The 22,724-nt window shown below is 41.6% G+C and overlaps 1 protein-coding gene across 2 annotated transcripts in view; it reads right to left on the bottom strand.

The window, feature by feature from the left end:
* NBEA (neurobeachin) overlaps positions 1-22,724 on the bottom strand; it is a 954,039-nt gene that overhangs the window by 825,258 nt on the left and 106,057 nt on the right. For both annotated transcript variants that reach the window (XM_080658500.1, XM_080658501.1), the window contains exons 3-6: positions 19,252-19,352; positions 18,915-19,010; positions 14,738-14,859; positions 12,920-13,046 (exon numbers count right to left, since the gene is read on the bottom strand). In XM_080658500.1, coding sequence (XP_080514626.1) covers positions 12,920-13,046; positions 14,738-14,859; positions 18,915-19,010; positions 19,252-19,352 — 446 coding nt within the window. The remainder of the gene's footprint in view (positions 1-12,919; positions 13,047-14,737; positions 14,860-18,914; positions 19,011-19,251; positions 19,353-22,724) is intronic.

Below are 22,724 nucleotides of genomic sequence, written 5' to 3'. Positions count from 1 at the left end.
AGGCACCAACGGACCAGCACCACAGGCAGGATTCTGACAACACTGCCGGCCTCCTGGAACTCGGCCTCGGGCGCTGCAGCTGCTTCCCCTCCCTAGACCCTCCACAAGGAAGAAAGGAAGGATACCGCCAGCAGCGCCAGGGATGACCAGCGGTGACTGCTCTTCCTATGCTTTCTCCAGGTCATTTGAGCCAGCCCCCACCCGCCCCACTCCAGATAACGTGTGAGCATTGCACATAGAAGGAATGTAGTACAAAAAACAAAAACCGATGACCAAAAGAATGCCGCAGTCAATGTCCAAAGTGTGGCTCAGGAGAACAGAGAGACGGAAGAATTTCATAAGTTGGCCAATGCCAAGTTATTTCTGAGTGGCGGCCTGGTGTGTGACAGTTGTGTGACCGCAGAGGAAGGAGTCCAAACTTCACAGAACACCAAGGACTTCTTCCGTGTTCTGAACCTTAAGAAATGTGATACCTCACAGCACAAGGTGCTGACCGTGTCCGTGTGTCCTCAGTCTCTACCTTATTTTGCTGTTAAATTCAGCCTCAGTCTTTGATGCATCCAGAAGACTCTGCGGCTTTCTCAAAAGCCCTGGGGCACACTGACTTTGACATGAAGATAGCTGCGGACTTCAGCATCCTGGAGAGTCAGAAGGAATTTTTGCGTCGGTACTGCCAGCACCGGGAGGAAGAGCCCCAGCTACCCATGCTGACCTCTGCCTGCCCCAGCTGGGTCCAATATGCAGAGCACATGCTGGATCACCCCATCACCCCCCCACCTCTGCATGGCCAAGTCTCCCCAGCAAACCATGGGCTCTCTGGTGAAGGATGACTTTGCCAGAAGGCAAAACCTGTCCTCAGACAAGATTTTCCATGTCATTGTGGCCCCATGGTATGACAAGAAACTGGAGGTCCTTCGAGAAGATGTTCCAACAGCTTTGCATAGTTCCCAGGGTGCTGACTGCGTGTTAACCTCAGGTGAAAATGTCCAGATAACGGAGCAAAGTGAACTCACCTTGAACGCCGCCGCCGCCCTGGACACTCTGTTTGGAGACGTGAAGGAAGAGGAGGTGGGGCTCACTGAGGGAGCCAGCTCCGACGGGTAACTGGCGCACATCTTCAGGCACATGGCCAAGGAGCTGTTCAACGAGGACGTGGGGGTGCTCACCTACCACCCCCTGAGAAACAAACACTTCCAGGAGGTCACCCTTGAAAGGGATGGAGAGGCTCTGCTATGCTTTGAGGCTGCTTACAGCTTTTGGAACATCCAGAAATGGTCCTGAAGCTGTAGAGGGGCAAGTTCCCCTGCCACTTCATGGAGGTCCTGGCCTGCACCGGTCATGCCTAAGCGGCAGGGGCCAGGCCCAGGTGAGGACGGGCGTGCAGACAGGGCACTGCTGTGGCAGATGGAAGGCATTTACGCTGCCATCCCGGTGTGGTCCCCGGAGACCAGCGCCCATGTGTAGGAGCTGTATCAGGAGCGGCCGGAGGGGTGACTCCTCCGAGCCCAGGCGACCCTGCACACAGCCTAGCAGGGCCCAGGGCAGCCTGCCAGGACATCAAGTGGTAAAGGTCCAGCAGACGCCCGGCCTGAAGGCCGCCTGAGGAGGGGTGTCAGACATGTGAAGGAAAGGCTTAGCATCTCTCATCGCTTTGGTTTTCAGAATTCCCTGCTCCCCATCTGTCGACTCCCTCCCTCTGGGGGGCGCTGTTGTCATCACATGGGTGCAACTAAAATATTGTACCTCAAGAGGATTGCCCCAACGTATGTATCCTTTTGTCTGATGATGAAAAAAATCCCAAAGAAAGAGAATGGAGACAGACTATTGCGCTTTAGGCTTAAAAAAAAAAAAAAAAAAAAACAGAAGTGTCCTGCGAAGAGCTGAGACTTGGTTCTGTCCATGTGCCTCAGAGAGATTGGATGAGAAAATGGCCCAGTTTGGCCCTGACTTTACCCACTTATGTTACTCTTGAAGGTGTCTTTGCCACAATGTGAAAAAACTGCCACCATTTGGAATAGGGGCTCATACAAAAGTCTGCATTCCCAACTTTTCTTGAAACAGATCTATGTTCTGCAGCTGTAGCCACCAGCCTGAGATGAGGTCCTGTTGCTGGGAATCAGGGGGCACTGGAGTGGAAGCCCCCTGACCCCGTACCCTTTTACATTCAGGCACTGAGCTGAACTCACTTTGGGGGAGGCCTGGCAAGGGTGACAGGTGTCACAGATGGAAGGATGAAGAATGGAGAGGCGGAGACCCTGCTCAGTCCCTCCCTGGGTGAGGTCAGGCAGATGAAGGCCGGCCAGCCCGCCCCACAACTGGGTGAGATAGTGTCCTCTGTTTCCACCTCTCACCCTATGGGCCCAACCACTCCCCTCAGCTCCAGGCAGCCCTCTGCATTCCATGACAGTACACTCTGCCCTCACATGCTGCTCGCCCTAAATGAGAAGGAAAAGAGCAGTTGGCCCACAGACAACTACACAGAAAGATATGCAGCCATCATAGAGCCCAGCACCCCATGCATGTTAGAGCCGTCCTGTGAAGTGAGGCCTGTGGCCGGCCTAGTGATAGTTTCTAGAATACTTAGATTTTGTTACCATGTGGGTGACATTCTTCTTGAACCCCTCAGCCTGTTAAATTTCCCTCATTCATGTGTTATTGTACCTGTGCACCCATCTGGGTTGATAACTGGGACATTGTGTGAAATTACCTATTTTCTGCTTTCAATCTATTTACAGTGGGGTTTCATCCTCTGTGGTAACATAGATCCATTTCTGATCATGGATTAAAAAGTTGAAGTGTCAAAAAGGAAAAAGAAAAAAAGCGGCTACCAGGTGGCTCCTGACAACTGGCAGGAACATCTGTGGGACAGATCTGGATCCCAGGCAACAAGGGCGTCCCACTGCCCACCCGGAGGGCCGATCGGGTCCTGGCTACCTTCCACCCACCTTGGGACCCTACTCTCATGCACCAGGCCTCTAGTTATCTATAAATCCATAGTGCACAACATACACACACATACACAATCAAACTACTCGGAAGTCCTAATTTCTAGTCAAAAAACTGATTCTATTACCTAAACCAAATAAGGTTACAGGAAGAGGGGGGAGAAGAAAAAGAAAAGGGGTAGGAGGGATTAAAAGAGGAAAAGCAAAAGGGGAGAAAAGGAGAAAATGAAATGAATGAGCAAAAGAGAAAAAGGAGAAGGTAAGGTGGGAAAAAAGAATTATGGAGAAGGAAGAGTAAAAGGAAATAACGGGTGAGAAGAAGACAAAATTGTAATTTAAGTAACATTTCTGCAAATATTTTTCATAAAACATAATTCCTTAAAACAACAATTAAAGTGACAAAGTTCATATAAAAGTTGAGCGATGTGGGAGGAACTGAGCAAAACAAAACAAAAAAAAAGAGGAAAAACTCATGTACATGGAAGAGAGTGTGGTGATTGCGGGGTGAGAGGGACAGAAGAGTCACCCCGATAAATACAATCAGTTAGGTTGGTGGGTGTGTGTGTGTGAGGGACAGTTAGATCTCCCAGGAGTCCAAGGGGCTGGCAGACCAGGCTCTCGTGGAGGGGGGAGCCCCTACTACCATTGCAAGCACACCACTGGCGGTGCGGCTCTGGCACAGAAACCACACCATCTTGAAGGGGAGAGCAGACAGGGCTAAGAGCCCAGCCTCACCACCAGTGAGACTGGCCTTGGACACCATCCCAGACTGCACAGTGATTCAGAGAGTGTATACCACCCCAGCCAACTTCACACTCCATCAGCCACAGACTCCAGGACCCGCACAGTTAGTTGCCAATTGCGCCCCACCCCAGCTAAGGAAGTGCTGCCTCAGCCATGAACTCCGGGATGCCTGACTCCATGGCCGTGGGCTCTGGAACCCCTGCAGTGAGCCACAGAGTGCATGCCACATGGCCGGAGCTATGGAACCCCTCAGTGTTTGATCTAAGACATAGAAACAAATTCAACGGGATTGAAAAAAATGAGGAGTCAAAGAAACAATCCTCAAAGGCAAGAAAAAGAGGAATCGCCAGAAAAGTAACTAAATGAAATGGAGGCAAGTAAATTCTCAGAAAAAGAATTCAGAGTAATGGTTACAAGAATGCTCAAGAATGTGGATGACAAATACATGCAACTGAATGACATAAGGAGCTGAATGAAAAATTCACCAACATGAATAACAATCAAGAGGATATGAAGAACGATATAGATTCAATAAAGAAAACAATGGCAAGTTTCAACAGTAGACAAGCAGAAGCTGAGGACAGAATTAGCGAGTTAGAAGACTTGGTAGTAAGAAACACCCAAGCAGAGCAGCTACTGGAAAAAAAAAATTAAAAAGAAGGAAGGGAGTCTAAGGGAGCTTTAGGACAACTTGAAACGAAACAACATCAACATAATAGAGGTACAACAAAGAGAAGAAGGTGAGCAAGTACTAGAAAACCTGTTTGAAGAAACAATGACAGAAAACTTACCAGACTGGAGGGGAAAAAAATCCAAGAAGCATGGAGAATCCCAAGAAAAAAGAACCCAAACAGATCCACACCAAGATACAAGATAATTAAATTGGCAAATGTAAAAGTCAAAGAAAGAATCTTAAGAGCTGCAAGATATAGGCAGAAAGTTACCTAGAAGGGAGCTCCCATTAGACTATCAACTGATTTCTAAATAGAAACATATTAGGCCAGAAGGGAATGGAATGAAGTATACAAAGTGATGAGGAGCAAGGGACTGAATCTGAGAATACTCTATCCAGCAAGGCTATCATTCAAAATTGAAGGTGAAATCTGGAGCTTTGCAGACAAAAAGAGTCTAAGGGAGTTTATTACTACCAAGCCACCAATGCAAGAAATGCAAAAGGGACTATTGTAAAAAACAAAGAAATAGAAAGGGAGAAACAAACACAGGCATAAAAAATAAAAATGGCAACAAACAAGTACCTATCCTATCTAATACAAGAGTAATATGCAAATTGACCATCACTCCAACACACAAGATGGCCACCCCCCTATGGTCAAAGATGGCCACCACAAAATGACAGACAGGGTAGGGCAGTTGTGGGCAATCAGGCCAGCAGGACAGGGCGGGTGGGAGAGACCAGGCCTGCAGGGGAGGGAAGTTGGGAGGGATCAGGCCTGCAGGGGAGGGCAGTTAGGGGTGACCAGGCGGGCAGAGGAGGGCAGTTGGGGACAACCAGGACTGCAGGAGAGGCCAGTTGGGAGGGACCAGGCCTGCATGGGAGGGCAGCTGGGGGCGATCAGGCCTGCAGGGGAGGCCAGTTGGGGGGGACCAGACCTGCAAGGGAGGGCAGTTGGGGGGACCAGGCCTGCAGGGGAGGGCAATTGGGGGGGGGGACAGGTGTGCAGGGAAGGGCAGTTGAGGGTGACCAGGCCTGCAGGGGAGGGCAGTTGTGGGCGATCAGGCCAGCAGGGCAGGGCAATTGGGAGGGACCAGGCCTGCATGGGAGGGCAGTTGGAGGCAATCAGGCCTGCAGGGGAGGCCAGTTGGGGGTGACCAGACCTGCAAGGGAGGGCAGTTGGGGCGGAGGGGGACCAGGCCTGCAGGGAAGAGCAGTTGGGTGTAACCAGGCCAGCAGAGGAGGGCAGTTGGGGTGACCAGGCTTGCAGAGGAGGGCAGTTGGGGGCGACCAGGCCTGCAGGGGAGGGCAGTTGGGGGCAACCAGGTCGGCAGGGGAAGGAAGATAGGGACGACCAGACTGGCAAGGGAGGTCAGTTAGGGGTTACCAGGCCAGCAGGCGAGGGCAGTTGCAGCAATCTGGCCGGCAGGGGAACAGTTAGGGCGTGATCAGGCTGGCAGGCAGAAGCGGTTAGGGGCAATCAGGCACACAGGCAGGTGAGCGGTTGGGAGCCAGCAGTCCTGGATTGTGAGAGGGACCTCCCTCAAGGGGTCCCAGATTGGAGAGGGTGCAGGTTGGGCTGAGGGACACACACCACACCCCGCCCCCGTGCACGAATTTCGTGCACTGGGCCTCTAGTCAATAATAAGCTTAAACGGAAATGGATAAAATGCTCCAATCAAAAGACATAGGGTAGGTGAATTAATAAGAAAACATGACCCATATATATATATATATATATATATATATATATATATATATATATACACACACACACACATACATATATATATATACACACACACACTAGGGGCCTCATGCATGAAATTCATGACTGGGGAGAAGGGGTTCCTCAGCCTGGCCTGTACCCTCTCACAGTCCTGAGATCCCTTGGGGGATGTCCAACAGCCAGCAGTTGGGCATCCTATTCAGTTGGACATCCCACTTGCAATCCGGGATCCCTTCCTCCTTACCACCTTACTCCTTACTGCTTACTCCTTACTGCTCAGCTCACTGCTCCTTCGCACTGCCATTACAACTGAGCTCCCGCCACCACCACTGCGCTCACCAGCCGTGAGCCCAGCTTCTGGCTGAGCGGCGCTCCCCCTGTGGGAGTACACCGACCACCAGGGGGAAGCTCCTGTGTTGAGTGTCTACCACCTGGTGGTCAGTGCGCATCATAGCGAATGGTCATTCTGGTCGTCCCACCGCAGTGGTCGCTTAGGCTTTTATTATATAGACTAGAGGCCCAGTGTACAAAATTCATGCATGGGGGGGTGGTCCGCATGGTGGGGGGGGGTCCCTCAGCCCAGCCTGCACCCTCTCCAATCTGGGGCCACTTGGGAGATGTCCGACTGCCAGTTTAGGCCCGATCCCACAGTGATTGGGTCTAAACTGGCAATAGGACATCCCTCTCAACCGCTTGCCTGCCTGCCTCCCTGATTGCGCCTAACCACTCTGCCTGCTGACCTAATGCCCCTAACTGCTCCCCTGCCAGCCTGATCGCCCCTAACCGCCTCTGTCTGCCTGCCTGATCACCCCCTAACTGCCCTCCCCTGTCGGACTGATCGCCCCCTAACTGCCCTCCCCTGCCAGCCTGATTGCCCCTAACTGCCTTCACCTGCTGTACTGATGGCATCTAACGGCCTCTGCCTCATCCCCCACCACCGTGGCTTTGTCCAGAAGGACGTCCAGAAGATGTCCAGTCTAATTAGCATATTACCCTTTTATTAGTATAGATATATGCTGTCTACAGGAGACCCACCTCAGAAAAAAAGGACTCACACAAACTGAAAGTGAGTGGGTGAAAAAAAATTCTTCAGGCAAATGGAAATGAAAAAAAAAGGTAGCAGAATACAAAATCAACATCCACAAATCAAGGTAATTTTTATACACCAATAATGAACTCTCAGAAAGAGAAACTAAAAAAGCAATCCCACTTAACATTACAACAATAACAAAAAATAAGTTGCCCAGGAATAAACTTAAACAAGGAGGTATAAAACCTGTACTCAGAAAAGTATAGGTCATTGAAGAAAGAAATAGAGGAAGAGCCTAGATGGCAATGCTCAAGGGTTGAGCGTCCAGGAGGTCATGGTTTGAGTTCCAGTCAGGACACATGCCCGGGTTGTGGGCTTGATCCCCATTGTGGGTCGTGCAGGATGCAACATATGAAAGATTCTCTCTGATCACTGAGTTTTCATCTTTCTCTTCCTCTCATTCCTCTAGGATATCAATAAAAATATACATATTTTTAAAAAGCCCTAGTCAGTTTGGCTCATTGGATAGTGTGCCAGCCTACGACTGAAGGGCCCCAGGTTCAATTCTGTTCAAGGACAGATACCTAGGTTGCAGACTCCTGCCCCTGGTCAAGGGCATGTGGGAAACAACCAATTGAAGTGTTTCACTACCACATCGGTATTTATCTCTTTCTCTCCCTCTCCCACTGTCTCTAAAAATCAATGGGAAAAATATCCTCAGGTGAGGATTTAAAAAAAAAAAAAGAAACAGAAATAGAGGAGATACAAACAAATGGAAGCATATACCATGTTCATGGAGTGGAAAAATTAACATCATTGAAATGTCTATACTACCCAAAGTAATCTACAGATTCAAAACAATCCCTATTAAAGTACGAATGGCATACTTTACAGAGCAAGATCAAATACTCCAAAAATGTATATGGAACCATAAAAGACCCCAAATAGCTGTAGCAATCTCTCCAAAGAAGAACGAAGAAGAAGGGATCACAATACCAGATATCAAACTACACTACAAAGCCATTATAATCGAAACAGCCTTATACTTGTACAAGGGCAGGCATATAGGCCAATGGATCAGAACAGAAACCAAAGAAATTGAGCCACACCATTACGGTCAATTAATATTTGACAATGGAGGCAAGAACACACAATGGAGTAAAGTCAGTCTCTTCAATAAATGGTGCTGAGAATACTGGACAGATACATAAAATAAATGAAACTAGACCACAAATTTACACCATACACAAGAATAAATTCCAGATGGATAAAAGACTTAAATATAAGGCATCCTATCTAATAAAGAGGGGATATGCTAATTGACCCTCATGCCGTAGCAAAGATGTCGGCGCCTACAGGCAATAAGGAGGCAATATGCTAATTGACTGTCCCGCCCTCAAAGATGGTGGCGCCCACAGCCAATAGGGAGGGAATATGCTAATTGACTGCCCCGCCCTCAAAGATGTCGGCGCCCACAGCCATAAGATGGCAGTGCCCAGTCCCCTCTGCCTCACCGGGGTGGCAGATGTGCAGCAAGGCCGGGCCCGCCCCCAGGTGGGCCTGGCCACTCCATACGCCTGCTTCCAGAGTCCCCCAGTCCCCTCAGCCCCCCAGCTGCCCAAGGCAGGCCCGAGGCGCAGGCAAGCGTCAGATGGCGGCTCCCCAGCCACCCAGGGCCACCCAAGGCTCAGGTAACCAGGGCCGGCCGAGGCTTGCATTACCGGCAGTGGCAGCAACAGAGGTTTCATGGGGCGTCACCTTCCCCTGGTTGCCGGGTCACCTCCCACCACTGAGGGCTCCCAAACTGTGAGAGGGGGCAGGCCAGGCTGAGGGATGCCCCCCTCCAGTGTATGAATTTTCATGCACCAGGCCTCTAGTGAAACTATAAATGTCTTAGAGAACAGGAGAACATAGGCAGTAAAATCTCAGATATCTCAGGTAGCAATATGTTTATGGATATATCTGCTAGGGCAAAGGAAACTAAGGAGAAAATAAACAAATGGGACTACATCAAAATAAAAGCTTCTGTACAGCCAAAGAAACCACCATTAACATGAAAAGGAATCCCATTGTATGGGAGAACACATTTGCCAATGACATATCTGATAATGGGTTAATATTCAAAATATATAAAGTACTTTTACAACTCAACAAAAGAAAGACAAACAATCCAATTAAAAAATGGGCAGAAAACCTGAACAGACATTTCTCCAAATAGGACATGCAAATGGCCAAGAAACATGAAAATATGTTCAAAGTCACTAATCATCAGAGAGATGCAAATTAAATCCACGTGAGATAATGATCTCACATCTGTTAGAATGGCTATATCATCAAAAATCAACAAACAAGTGCTGGCAAGGATGTGGAGAAAAGAGAACACTAGTTTACTGCTAGTTAGAATGCAGATTGGTGCAGCTACTATGGAAAATAATATGAAGTTTTCTCAAACAATAAAATATGGAACTTCCATTTGAACCAGTGATCTCACTTTAGGATATATCCTAAAAACCTCTAAACACCAATGAGAAGTATATGCACCCCTATGTTCATAGCAGGGTTATTTACCATAGGTAAAATTTAGAAACAGCCCAAGTGCCCATCACTAGATGGATAAAAAAGCTGTGGCACATGTACATAATGGTATAGTATGCAGCGGTAAAAAAGAGGGATCTCATACCTTTGGGATAGCATAGATGGACCTGAAAATATTATACTAAGTGAAATAAGCCAAACTGAGAAAGACAAATATCACATCATCTCACTTATATGTGGAATCTAATTAAAAAAATGAATTGACCAACAAAATAAGACCTGAAGCAGGGAGGCATGGAAAAGACTGACATAAATCCATGTGGGGTTGGGGAAACAAGAAGAGAAAAAGCAAAGAACTTATATACTTACTAGATGCCCGGTGCATGAAATCCATGCATGGGGGAGGGGTCCCTCCGCCAGGCCTGCGCCCTCTCCAATCCGGGACCCCTCGGGGGATGTCCGACTGCCTCTTGCAATCCGGGACCACTGGCTCCTAACCACTCGCCTGCCTGCCTGCCTGATCACCCCTAACCACCTCTGCCTGCCTGATTGCCACTAAGCACCTCTGCCTGCCTGCCTGCCTGATTGCCCCTCACTGCTCCCCTGCTGGCCTGATCGTCCCTAACCGCCTCTGCCTCGCCCTGCATCCGGGACCCAGGATTCCCTCCTTCAGCCGGTTGCAGGCACCTGGGACCTGTGCTTCCCTCCCTCTGGCCGGCCGCAAGCACCCAGGACTTGGGTGGGCCGGAGCCGCAGGGGACCATGGGCAGGTAGCTTGACCTGTGCCACAGCTGCAGGCACCCAGGACTGCAGGGCATGTGGCTTGTCCCTCGCCTGGGCCGCAGGCGCAGGCGCAGGCATTGGTGCCCAGGACCGTGGGGCGGGCGGCTAGTGCCTCTCCGGGCCGCAGCCCTAGCCACTGGCACCCGGGACCGCAGGGTAGGTTGCTTGTCCCTCTCCCTGACCACAGCCCCAGCCGCTGGTGCCTGGGACCACAGGGCATGCAGGTGTCCCTCTCCCGGGCCATAGGCACAGGCGAGCCGCTGGCACCAGGGACTGCCGGGTGGGCGGCTTGTCCCCTCCCGGGCCGCAGCCCCAGCTGCTAGCGCCTGGGACAGCGGGGTGTGCGGCTTGTACCTCTCCCAGTCCACAGGCACAGCCGCTGGCACCCGGGACCATGGGACAGGCAGCTTGTCCCTCTCCCAGGCTGCATCCTGGCTGGTGCCCATTCCTCCATCACAAGTTCATTTGTGCCTGGCTGGTCCCCATTCCTCTCTCCCTGGTGTTGAGTGTCTGAGCTGTTACCACATAATGGCGTGAAGGTGTGATGACCATTTGGATATTAGCTCTTTATTATAAAGGATATGCATAGGCCATGAACACTGGCAATAGCATAGTGAAGACCTGGAAGGGGGTGGGTAGGGTCTGTGAAGAGGGAGGACAAGGGGGGTAAAATGGGAGATATCTGTAATACTATCTATAATAATAAAAGCATAATATGCAAATTGACCAAACATCCAAACAGCGGAATGATAGTCCAGACTACCAAGCTATGACACCCACTGGCGCCAGGCCAGTCAAGGTGGATGCGATACAATTGGTCAGGGGCCCAGCCATCACCCCATGATCACCCTGCAGAGGGAGACGCAGGCCACTGGCCCACAGGAAGATTGATAGCAGGGCTCCCAGACTGTAAGAGGGCATAGGCTGGGCTGAGGAAATCTCTGTCCCCCCCCCCAACACCCCAAGTGCACAAATTTTGTGCACCAGGCCTTTAGTCCTATATAATAAAACTCTAATATGCAAATCGACCAAACGGCGGAACAACCAGTCACTATGATGTGCAGTGACCACCAGGGGGCAGACACTCAATACAGGAGCTGCTCCATGGTGTTCAGTGCGCTCCCACAGGGGGAGCACTACTCATCTAGAGGCCGGGCTCATGGCTGGTGTAGCAGCAGTGGCAGACCTAAGCCAGCAGTCGGACATCCCCTGAGGGGTCCCAGACTGCAAGAGGGTTCAGGCCGGGCTGAGAGACACCCCCCCGCCCAGTGCACAATGTCATGCACTGGGCCTCTAGTCAACTATAAAAAATATAATAAAAAATATTTCATGGGCCCTTCCAAATTTAGGAAGCACTAGTTTTTCCTTGTAGAGAAAATTAGGCAATAAAATATTCATACTGTTAAAAAAAATCAAAATGTGACTTAAGAACATGAATGAACATGGCACTGGAAATAGTAAATTCAATGTTACATATCTGAGATTGAGCAATCATAAAGATATCCACATGGCAAATCTCAGAGGTAGATGAAAATACAAGAATTGAGTTCGGGAGATAAAAATAAAAGTGGAAAGCTATCATGAAACTGAATAAAAATGCCCTCAAATTTGTAAACTCCAGAAAAGCAAGGGTATTGTCTGGTTTTTTTTCACTGTCATATTCCCCAGTACCTACACAGTGTCTGGTACTCAATTTAATACTCAATAGATTATTCTCCCTTATCTGAGAGGGTTATGTTCCAAGACCCCGAGTGAATTCCTGAAACCTCGGGTAGTATGGAACTCTATATGTACTATGTTTTTTCCAATACATATATACCTATAATAAAAGCTCATTTATAAATTAGACACAGTAAGAGATTAACATATCTAATAATAAAAGAGAGCAATAATAACAATATACTCTAATAAAAGTAATATAAATGTGGTCTCTACCTGATAACCAATCAAATAACCAAGATGGCTAGTGAGTAACTAGAGGGGGATAGCTTATACATACAGATACCATGGACAAAGAGATGATTCACCTCCCAGGTAGGGTGGAGCAGGAAGGCACAGATTTGATCACACTACTCAGAATGGTGCCCAATTTAAAACTTATGAATTATTTCTGGAATTTTCTATTCAATATTTTTAGATCACAGTTGCCTGGAGGTAACTAAAACCATGGCAGGCAAAACTGCAGGTAAAAGGATACTACTGTAAGTATTATCTGAAAAAATGCAAGAGAATAGATCACAGTGAGAAAGAAAGAATGAGAGAGGCAGAGAGAGAGACTGCAAGAGGTCAAGAGCCTGATGTTTTATGTCAAAAGTTAGACATGAAAGTAGCTAAAGAATACAGACAAGGATCAGAGGAAAGTATTAGAAGTCATGAGAAAACCATTAAAAGAATATTATAGAAGTCATAATAGGTGAGTTTTAAGACAGCAGGAATGGTGCATTGTGTCATTCTCAATAGACATATTTATTTACACCTACCTTGCGTGGTTGAAAATCATATTTCACACAGTGCTGAAAACCTTTTCCTTTGGACTTCAGTGATGTGACTATTAGACAGTTCCCAACAAAATGAGCAGAGTAGCCAACTCCTTTGCTAGTACGAAAACTATAAAGAAAATTAAGAATGTATAATATCCTCTGATACAAAGAACAATGTATCTAAAGTTTATTATATAAATAATACAAAATATTATTCTAAAAATAAAACGTATGTACCAAATAAAGGCTAAAACATAAAAGGCTTAGAAAACTAAAAGAAATAATTTAAATTAGAAAAATGGAAGACAAAAGAACCATTTAACATTTCAATTTTAATACATAAAATTAAAGTAATGGCCTACAAAAGCCTATCAAGTCAATTACATCTACATTTAAGAACTATCTGGAATTAGCAAATTTTAAAAATCCCTCATGCAGTTAATGTTTCAAAAACAACTTGTTCCGTAATTTTACTGTATCTTATGGGAGTAGGGTAGAGGGCATCAAAGGAGAATAAAGAGGGACATCTATAATACTTTCAACAATAAATATAAATGTTTTTTAAAAACGTACAAATTTTTTTTTAAATGTCAGAGTCAACTTTGAAAAATAATGTAGGTAATCAAGCAATGGAATACATTTTTATTTTTATTATTTTTAAGTATAATATATAATCTTTTTTTAGAGTAAATACTTTATTTTATATTTATTGTTCACATTATTACAGATGTCATCCAATTCCCACTCTTTGCCCACCTTCATCCAGTCCACCCCTCCCCCGCCCCTCTGGCTATGTGACTACGAAATAATAGTTATTTTCTTCTACAGCTAGGGGTGATTCTTCCTAGCTATAAATTCAACTCCCATATAAAAAATTTATATATGTTTTGAAAATGACAGTATTATTGAAATAAATTAATGCTCTCCTAAAATGACCATTCTGAAGTTCAACCCAATTTAGGTTTGGAAATTCATATATTTGTTTAAATTTTTGTAATAGAGATTATAAGCTATTAATAGACCACATTTTCACACTCATATTTCAGAGCCAGTCATTGCAGAAAAAGCAACTTAAATATTATTCTTTCATATAAAACCTATGTGATAGGTACTACTAATATCTTCATTTTACAGTTGAAGACACCAAAGCAAAGGATAAAGTAAGTGGCGAAGACAGGACTGAAACTCAGGCAGTCTTATTTCAGAGCACTGACTGTATTAAATGAGTTAATATTTGTAAGTAATTATAATACCTACTATGTAGTAAGGCAATCAATGAAAGTTTCATAGTATTACTGTGCATTTCTGGTAAACTAAAATTACCAAGCTCTCAGTCCTGTCAGGTCAATCCATCTTTGGGTTGAGCAACTCATTCTGTTACTTATCTACCAAATAATTATTCTTAACTAATTATAATTTCTTACAGGGTTGTTATTAATATTTTAAAACATATCCTGATTATGCTCACAGAACAAAATAAGTAAAAAGGCAAAGTGAATGAAAAAAAGTAGGAGTTTTGGTTTTTTCCCTCTCGTTTATCAGAAAGCCGCATCTTCACTAAGAAACCCACAATTGATCTATATTGGCAAGACAGTACAGAGAAAGTCTGTAACCATTGACTCTTAAATGTAAGAGGGGGGGGAAATAACTGCAACTGTAAAAAAATATGGAGACAACAGCAAAAAAATTTTAAGTATATAATTAATTGACTTAACTGTGTCTATCATTTTAACATATACCTTATTAATGTTAAATTTACTGTATTTACAAAATTGAAATACTTAAGACAAATGTACTGAAATTAAATATCTTACTTACCAATAAAGATAAGGTTTATCCTTATCAACATTAATGTTATTTAATGGATCCATACGAAACCAAGTGTTCAGGGTGAAGCCATTCTGATAAGGCCACTTTGCAATAGGAGGCAATGCAATTGCCTACAGGGCAATGAAAAAAGATACAAAAGTATTCGTTAAAGAAAATGTGACAGCAACCAAGGTCAGATATGAATTTTACAGATTAAAAATGGTGGAGGAATAAATATCAGAAAATCATGGTAAATATAAAAATGTAAAATAGTACCTTATGAAAATAATCCTAATATATAAAGAGCCAGGGTCCGTAATGTCCAAAACAACCGAACAGGTGACCAAACACCAGGTTACATGTGCAGCAGGCTCGAGTGGGAGGGGACTGGCGAGCGGGCTGAACTGCTGACCTCTCCGTCCCTCCTGGGTCATGGAATCCGCGGCAACCCAGAACCAACTGCCGCCCCAGCACTGACTGCCACCACCAAGGCGGGTGCGATGCGATTCGTCGGAGGGCCCTGCCATATCCCCACGATTGCCCTGCAGAGGGAGGCCTAGGCTACCCGGCCGGTGGCGGTGGGCAGGGCCTCCCTCTGTGGGGCGATCAATCGCAGGGCTTCTGGACTGCAAGAAGGAGCAGGGCGGGCTGAAGGACGCCCACCCCCCCAAGTGCACAAATTTTGTGCACCGGGCCTCTAGTCTATAAATATTATTTGTTGGCTACAGAAGCATTGCATTTTCAAATACTAGCTGAATGAAGTTTCATCTCCAGGTTACATAATAAGTTTCAGACTCCAAGAAGTTCTCCTCCAGTTTCACCAATATACAGTCCCTTACTAATATGCCTCAGAATTTTCAATTTTCTGTGGTATCTGTTAGGTTTTCAGTAATATTTCATTTGGTTAAAGGAGGTTGATTGAATCTTTGAATCCAAAAACAACTCTGTGAAAGAATGTTAATGGGATCAATATTGAAGAAATTTAAGTATTACGAAGTAATTAATGCTCATAATAGTGAAACAAAGGAAGGGAAATCATAAGATCATTAAGAAACTTCACCAATAAAATTTATGACTGAAAAGGACTAAGACCCACTCATTAAGTAGGAAAGGAATAATATAGTATTCAGTTGATAATAGTAATTTTAAAAATTTAGCCAATCTAAGGAAAAATTGAGAAAGTGGTTGATTACTTTAATTGATGTGAACAAACATCTGAGGATTTACTTATCTTCCTATGAGATATCCAAATCCCTATCACCTAAAAGATAATTATCCATTATGCTTTTATGACTGATCTGTTCCCCCAAATAGATCCTTCATATTGCTGAGTGGATAATGACCCTTTTCTCAAATATAAGATAGCTTCGATATTAAAAATCTTCTGCATATAGAATAAAGCTTAAATTTCTTCAGGATATACAAGGCTCTTCAAACACCCTATGGCTACAAAAAAAAAAACCTTCAATCTTATTCACTTCTACTGTCTTATTCCATATTCCAAAGTATACCTAAATATGACAGCTGCTCCACCTGTTCTGTTACAACTCCCCTTTTTGTATACGATACACCCTCTGTCCAAAAGACTTCTTCCAGCAAAATCACAAGCATCCCTCAACACCAGGATTTTCTGTGAAGCTTTCCTGGACTTAACCCTAGCTTAGCTTCCTTTTTTATTGTTTTCCCATAGCACTTAGTAACTAAATCTACACTAGTTTACTATTAACAAGATGTTTTTACATCTATCTACCCATTAGAGTTCCTCAAGAATAAGGAATATAATTTAGACTCCCAGCATGTGACATAAGGCATAGAAAACATTCACTATATGATCAATGGAAAAATCTCAATGTACTAAAGATTTATAAGTGCTTGCTTTAAAAATAAAAATAAAACAGAAACACACACAAACACATACACAGATGCACAAACAATTCAAATAAAGAACAAAACCCGGAGCCCAGCTTGGCGTGGCTCAGCTGTTGATCATCAACCAGTGAACCAGGACATCACAGTTCAATTCCTGGTCAGGGAACATGCCCAGGTTGTGGACTCGACCCCCAGTGTGGGGTGTGCAGGAGGCAGCCAATCAATGATTCACTCTCATCAATGATGTTCCTGTCTCCTTCTCCCTCTTTTCCTCTCTGAAATAAATAATCTATAGCATTTCCATTTACTAGCCAAAAGTCCTATATATTATTATATGGATAAATTTAACAAAAGACTTTTAAGACTTGTATGCTGAAAACTACAAAACGCTGAAAAGTCAAAGAAATTTAATAAAAGGAGAGATATACTGTGTTTATGAGCTGGAAGACTCAAGAGTTCTAAGAGATCTATTATCTCCAAATTGTTCTATAGTTTTAAAACAACACAAAATCACAGCAGGCTTTTTATAAAATTTGATAACTTTACTCACAATGTATATGAAAATGCAAACAATCTAGAATAGCCAAAATTATATTTAAAATAAAGAACAAATTTGCAGTACTTATACTACCTGATTTCAAGAACTACTATATAGCTACAACAACAAAGATAATGTGATATTGGCATAAGGATAGCTATACAGGACAGAGGAACAAAATGGAGAGTTCAGATAGTTTTTGAAAAAAATGCCATGGCAAGCAAATGTGAAAAGAACTGTTTCTTCAACAAATAGTTAAGGAAATACTTCAATATTAATATACAATACAAATAAAACTTAATCTCCAACCTTCCCTCACACAATGTTTTTAAAATTAGCACAAAAGTGAACATAGGCCTAAATGTAAGAGCTAAAACAACACAGCTCTTAGTAGAAATAATAAGAGAAAAAAATGTCGTGAGCTTATTTTCTGATATTACAAAAGCATATGCCATAAAATATTTTAATTAAACAAAATTAAAATCTTGAATAGTATAAAAATGATGTTATGAAATTAAAAAGACATGCCACAGGTTAATAGAAACTATTTGACATATACATATCTGACAAATTAACTTATACTCCAAACATACATTAGAACCTTACCCTTAGGATAGGACAACCAATTTTTTTAAATAAACAGAATATTTTAACACAAGCAGAACAAAAGAAGACATAAGACTGGCTAATCAACACATAAAAAAATGCTCAATATCATTAGCCATGAGAAAATACATAATTAAAACTACAAAAAAAAAAAAAAAAACCAGCAATGAGGTGCACCACTACATAATCAATGAAATGACTCAAATTAAAAAGACTGACAATAGCCAAAACCGGTTTGGCTCAGTGGATAGAGCGTCGGCCTGCGGACTGAAGGGTCCCGGGTTCGATTCCGGTCAAGGGCATGTACATTGGTTGCGGGCACATCCCCAGCGGGAGGTGTGCAGGAGGCAGCTGATAGATGTTTCTCTCTCATCGATGTTTCTAGCTCTCTATCCCTCTTCCTTCCTCTCTGTAAAATATCAATAAAATATATTTAAAAAAAAAAAAAAAAAAAAAGACTGACAATGACCAGGATGCATATCTACCAGGATTCTCATATATTCCTAGTGGAAATGCAAAATTTTCAACTTTAAAAAGCAATTTGCCTGTTTCTCATGAAATGAAACACACACACACACACACACACAAACAAAACACAAAAAACAGCAATTATGCTCTTACGCATTTACTTAAGAGATAGGAAAGCATTTCCTCAAACTTATGTTCAAATGTTCATTGTTGTTTTATTTATAATAGCCAAAAACTGAAAACCCAAATGCCAATCAACTAGTGAATGTATAAATAAGCTGTGGTATATATAGAAAATGTAAAACTACTCAGAATAAAAAGGAAATTACTAAACCACTGGTAAGCTACAACAAGAATGATCTCAAAAGCATATGGTAAATGAAAGAAGACTGACAAATAGACTACAAAATGTGTGGTTTTAATTATATGAAATTCTAGAAAAGGCAAAGTTAAACAACCACAAAAATAAATAAGAGGTAACAAGAAACAGGGCTGGGAAGTGAGTACTGGCTTCAAGCATAAACAAGGATATTTGGAGAGTAATGGAAATGTTCTAAATTATTATTGTGGTGGTGATTACCAAATGATTCAAAACTTAACAAACTATACTTTTTAAATTAGTAAATTTTACTGTATGTAAATCATGCCTTAATAGAGATGACTTAAAAATATGTAAATAAAAATAAATGTGTATTTTAAACTTACCGCAGCACTACAACCAGGGAAATTGAAAAAGGTATCAGGACCATGTCTTTGTGGCATCTGATTAAGAACTGATAATAATTTTACTGCATGTCTTGGCTGAGGAAACAAGAAAAATAAAGGCATTGTACAAATTTATTAAAAATACCTAATACATCACATAAACCACTGAACTATTTTTCTAACTAGAGAGAAAATTAATTTTAAATCATTTATGTAACTCTTTAAGAGGAAGAATTTCCATTATAAATTCAAGACCATAGCTCTCTAGAGACAAATTATTGAACATTAAATATTAATGTACTGATATTGGATACTTTTCACTCTGACTTCAGCTTACCCAGATTCCACTTTCTCCTCGAAGCATGCTGAACAAAAGCTTCAACTCCTTGACAGTGATGCTGTAGCTGGCAAGAACCCCCAACATATCAACTAGAAGATCTTCAAAGGAAAATAAAGTTATTCTGAACTCTAGTCATGAGCTGCCATCTGTCAAGATAATATGCTTTTTAAAAGAACAGAAGTTATTAAGTGTCATTTCAATATATATATAGAATATACATCCTCATGAGTAGTCATTCTAATTAATTTTACGTCATCAGAAAAACAAAAAATTATATGTAAGTTTTAGAATTTTCCCGCATAAGGTGTACCATTCTAATTAAGTTTTCTTAGTAAATACATAAAATAGACTTTTATAAGTTCCCAGAATACATACACAAACCTGATGTTTGCAGGGAAAGGTAGGCAAAAATATGCAAAGGTACATTGACTTAACATTTAAAGCTGGTTATTTCAAATGAAAAAGTGATAGCTCACAATATTTTCTTTTAGAAAATGTTTTTGAAATATTCCTTGGCACATTAACAACAATTTTGAGTACTTAACTCCTTGCTTGGCATTATTCCAAGTGATTTGCATGTATTAACTTCACAAATCCTCACAACAAGCCAAGAGGTAAGTACCACTATCCCCTTCTAAAAATGAGTAATGTGAAGCACAGCTAACTTAATCACATTTCCTGCAATACACTCTATTTAGTAAGTGGTAAAATCAGGATTCAAATGTAGGTAGTATGGCTTCAGAGACCTCACTCTCTCACTCAACAGTCCCTCAAAAGAAGTATTCTTTAAAGGCACTACTAGTGATAGCCATTATGCCAATGTGTTTATGCGCACATAAGAGACATACCAGCTCAACAATAAAAAACACATACATTTAATCCCTTGTCCCAAATTACTTTCCCTTCTCTAGACTGTGAGTCATACCTCTATCAATTGTTTTTTTGTAAGAAATTAAACATCTAAATATTTTTACTTCATTTTTTTGATTTCTAACATACTTCCTAAGAATTAAAGATACTATACAAGTTGATTAAAATCAATATACATATACATTCTTAAAAACTAATCATCTATTTAAAAAGATTACTTTAGGATAAGTTGAAATAATTAGTTATTGATATATAATATATGTTATCCAATATCATGGGTTAATAACCGAAATTTGAAACTTTAAAAATATTTATGATTTCAAAACAGAAATTTAACTGGTCGTTTTCATCAATAAATAATTGACTAATTTTTACTTAATGCCACAATAAGTAAGCAACCCCTGTGATAAAATTGTGACAGTGAATATGCCATTTTTGAGAGAAATCTTTTAAGAAAATAAAATGTTTCATCACTCAAGTAACAAAAATGTTCATAATTACTATATATTAGTCAGAAGATATGTTCCTAAGAAAGAATTCTGGATAAAAATTAAGCATCTTAAACCTCTAAGTTAATATAAAGCAGTTTTAAAAAGTCAGCTTCAATCTTCATAGATTTCTTAAAAATTCACCTACAAATACTTTTTTCAAATATGTAATTTCCATTTCTCTCATCTCCTATGTATGCCATAAAAAGTGATCTATTAAGTTTGTATTCAATTACATAATTACTAAAATTTCTTATCACAAAGTAGCTCAGTTTAATTATGTAACAGGTCTTCTTTTCTGTACAAGACTTTTAAGGAAAAAAAAATACCAAAACTATGAAATTCTCCTATCAATTTACTCCACCTTCTAGTGATACCTTCACATTATTAAATAAAATGTATGTCTTTGAACTTATGCTACAAAATAGTTAAAATTTAGGAGGTTTTTGGTGGTTACTGATACTTCATTAGTATATTGCCTAAATTTTAATTTCTCTACTGAAAAGTAAGGTGCAGAGGTATTTTCCTCACACTTATTCAATGCTTAATACAACAAAAAGTGACATTTGTTATCATATTATTATTTAAAGCAAAGACTATAAGAATTAGGAAGCTTTATATAACAGAAATTTGTGAAGATATGAATTTTCTGCGGTACTATCACACTTATCTGAATGCTCATCAATTATATGCCTGTAACCACTATGTATGTAAGTGTGGCACATTTTGAAAAAATGCACTCTACAAAGCGGTAGACACTTTATTATTTACCGAGAAAAAAAAAAAAAAAACAGGTTAAATCCAGATAAAGTATTCAAAGATCACATGATCTTCAATAAAACATGTACCTATAACTTTATAAAAATAAATTTCTTTAAATGATGATAGAATTTACATCTACATTAAAAAGGTGTTTTGTTAGAATCTAATTTTTCTTCAAATGAATAATTAGTAAACGATATAGAGCAGGCGTCCTCAAACTACGGCCCGCGGGCCACATGCGGCCCGCCGAGGACATTTATCCGGCCCGCCGGGTGCCACTGCCTGTCCTGCTTAGCAGCCGACTCGTCCCGGGCCCGCAGTGCGCATAGGAATTTGTTCATAGTTTGTTTTTTTTAAACTATAGTCCGGCCCTCCAACTGTCTGAGGGACAGTGAACTGGCCCCCTGTTTAAAAAGTTTGAGGACCCCTGATATAGAGAATACTAAATCATTCTAAATAAGTAGATGCCACCATGAAAGCAATTAAAAATGATTTTAATATATTCTTGAAGACAAAAATTTTAAAATACTGTTTAAATTTTAAAAGCATTCATCTTTAACCTATTCTTCATTCCACTTCCTTTTGATTAATGTTTTGCTCTGCTAGTATAAATCAAAATAGCATAGTGAATTCTCTAGTGTCTGAACTACTAGGATCAGATATGATATTATGGAATCACATTACCACTTTTAGAATTATAAAACCCCTTTCATGTCAGAAGAAACTTATGCTCAAGGTTCATGGCTTCAGAGAATCAACACTTCAAACTCTACATTTATTTTTGGGAATGACTGTTACTCTGGGACTAACTTTTCAACTATTTATATTTCAGTGCATCTAACCCAAAGGGGAATGAACTTGCAGGGAGGTAAAAAACTTGTGGTGAAGAATAAAGACTTCAAAATTATTATTTAAAATAACACATAATAAAAGTACAATAATTAATATTTTATCTTAAAATTTCATGCTACTTTTATATTATATCCCTCAATATATCGGTTTATTTTTACAAATATTTCTTCAAAAATTGTCTAGTAAAATGAACACCTCCAAAAAACAAGTTTATCCTAAAATTTTTAGTTCCTCCTGTCATAGTTCCATGTATGTCAAACTGAAGAGCACGGAGTTCCAAGAATTTGATAAAGTGCCCATTATACGGAAATATAATATGTATTGTGTCTTTTAATTATGTAAAAGTTTAATTAAATACTACAAAGAAAGTACTGCTTAGTTTTCTGATAGATTTCATAGCATTTATTCATATTATTTAATTTTCTAAAACCTGAAAAAGCAAAATTAGTAATTATGTTTGTCTAATACAGAAGTCATCCTACATTTGCCAGATTTTCC

The sequence above is a fragment of the Plecotus auritus genome, assembly GCF_963455305.1.
Source record: "Plecotus auritus genome assembly, chromosome: 3".
Taxonomy (NCBI): Eukaryota; Metazoa; Chordata; class Mammalia; order Chiroptera; family Vespertilionidae; genus Plecotus; species Plecotus auritus.
Note: the sequence above shows the minus strand (reverse complement) of the source record. Positions and strands in the feature narration are given on the sequence as shown.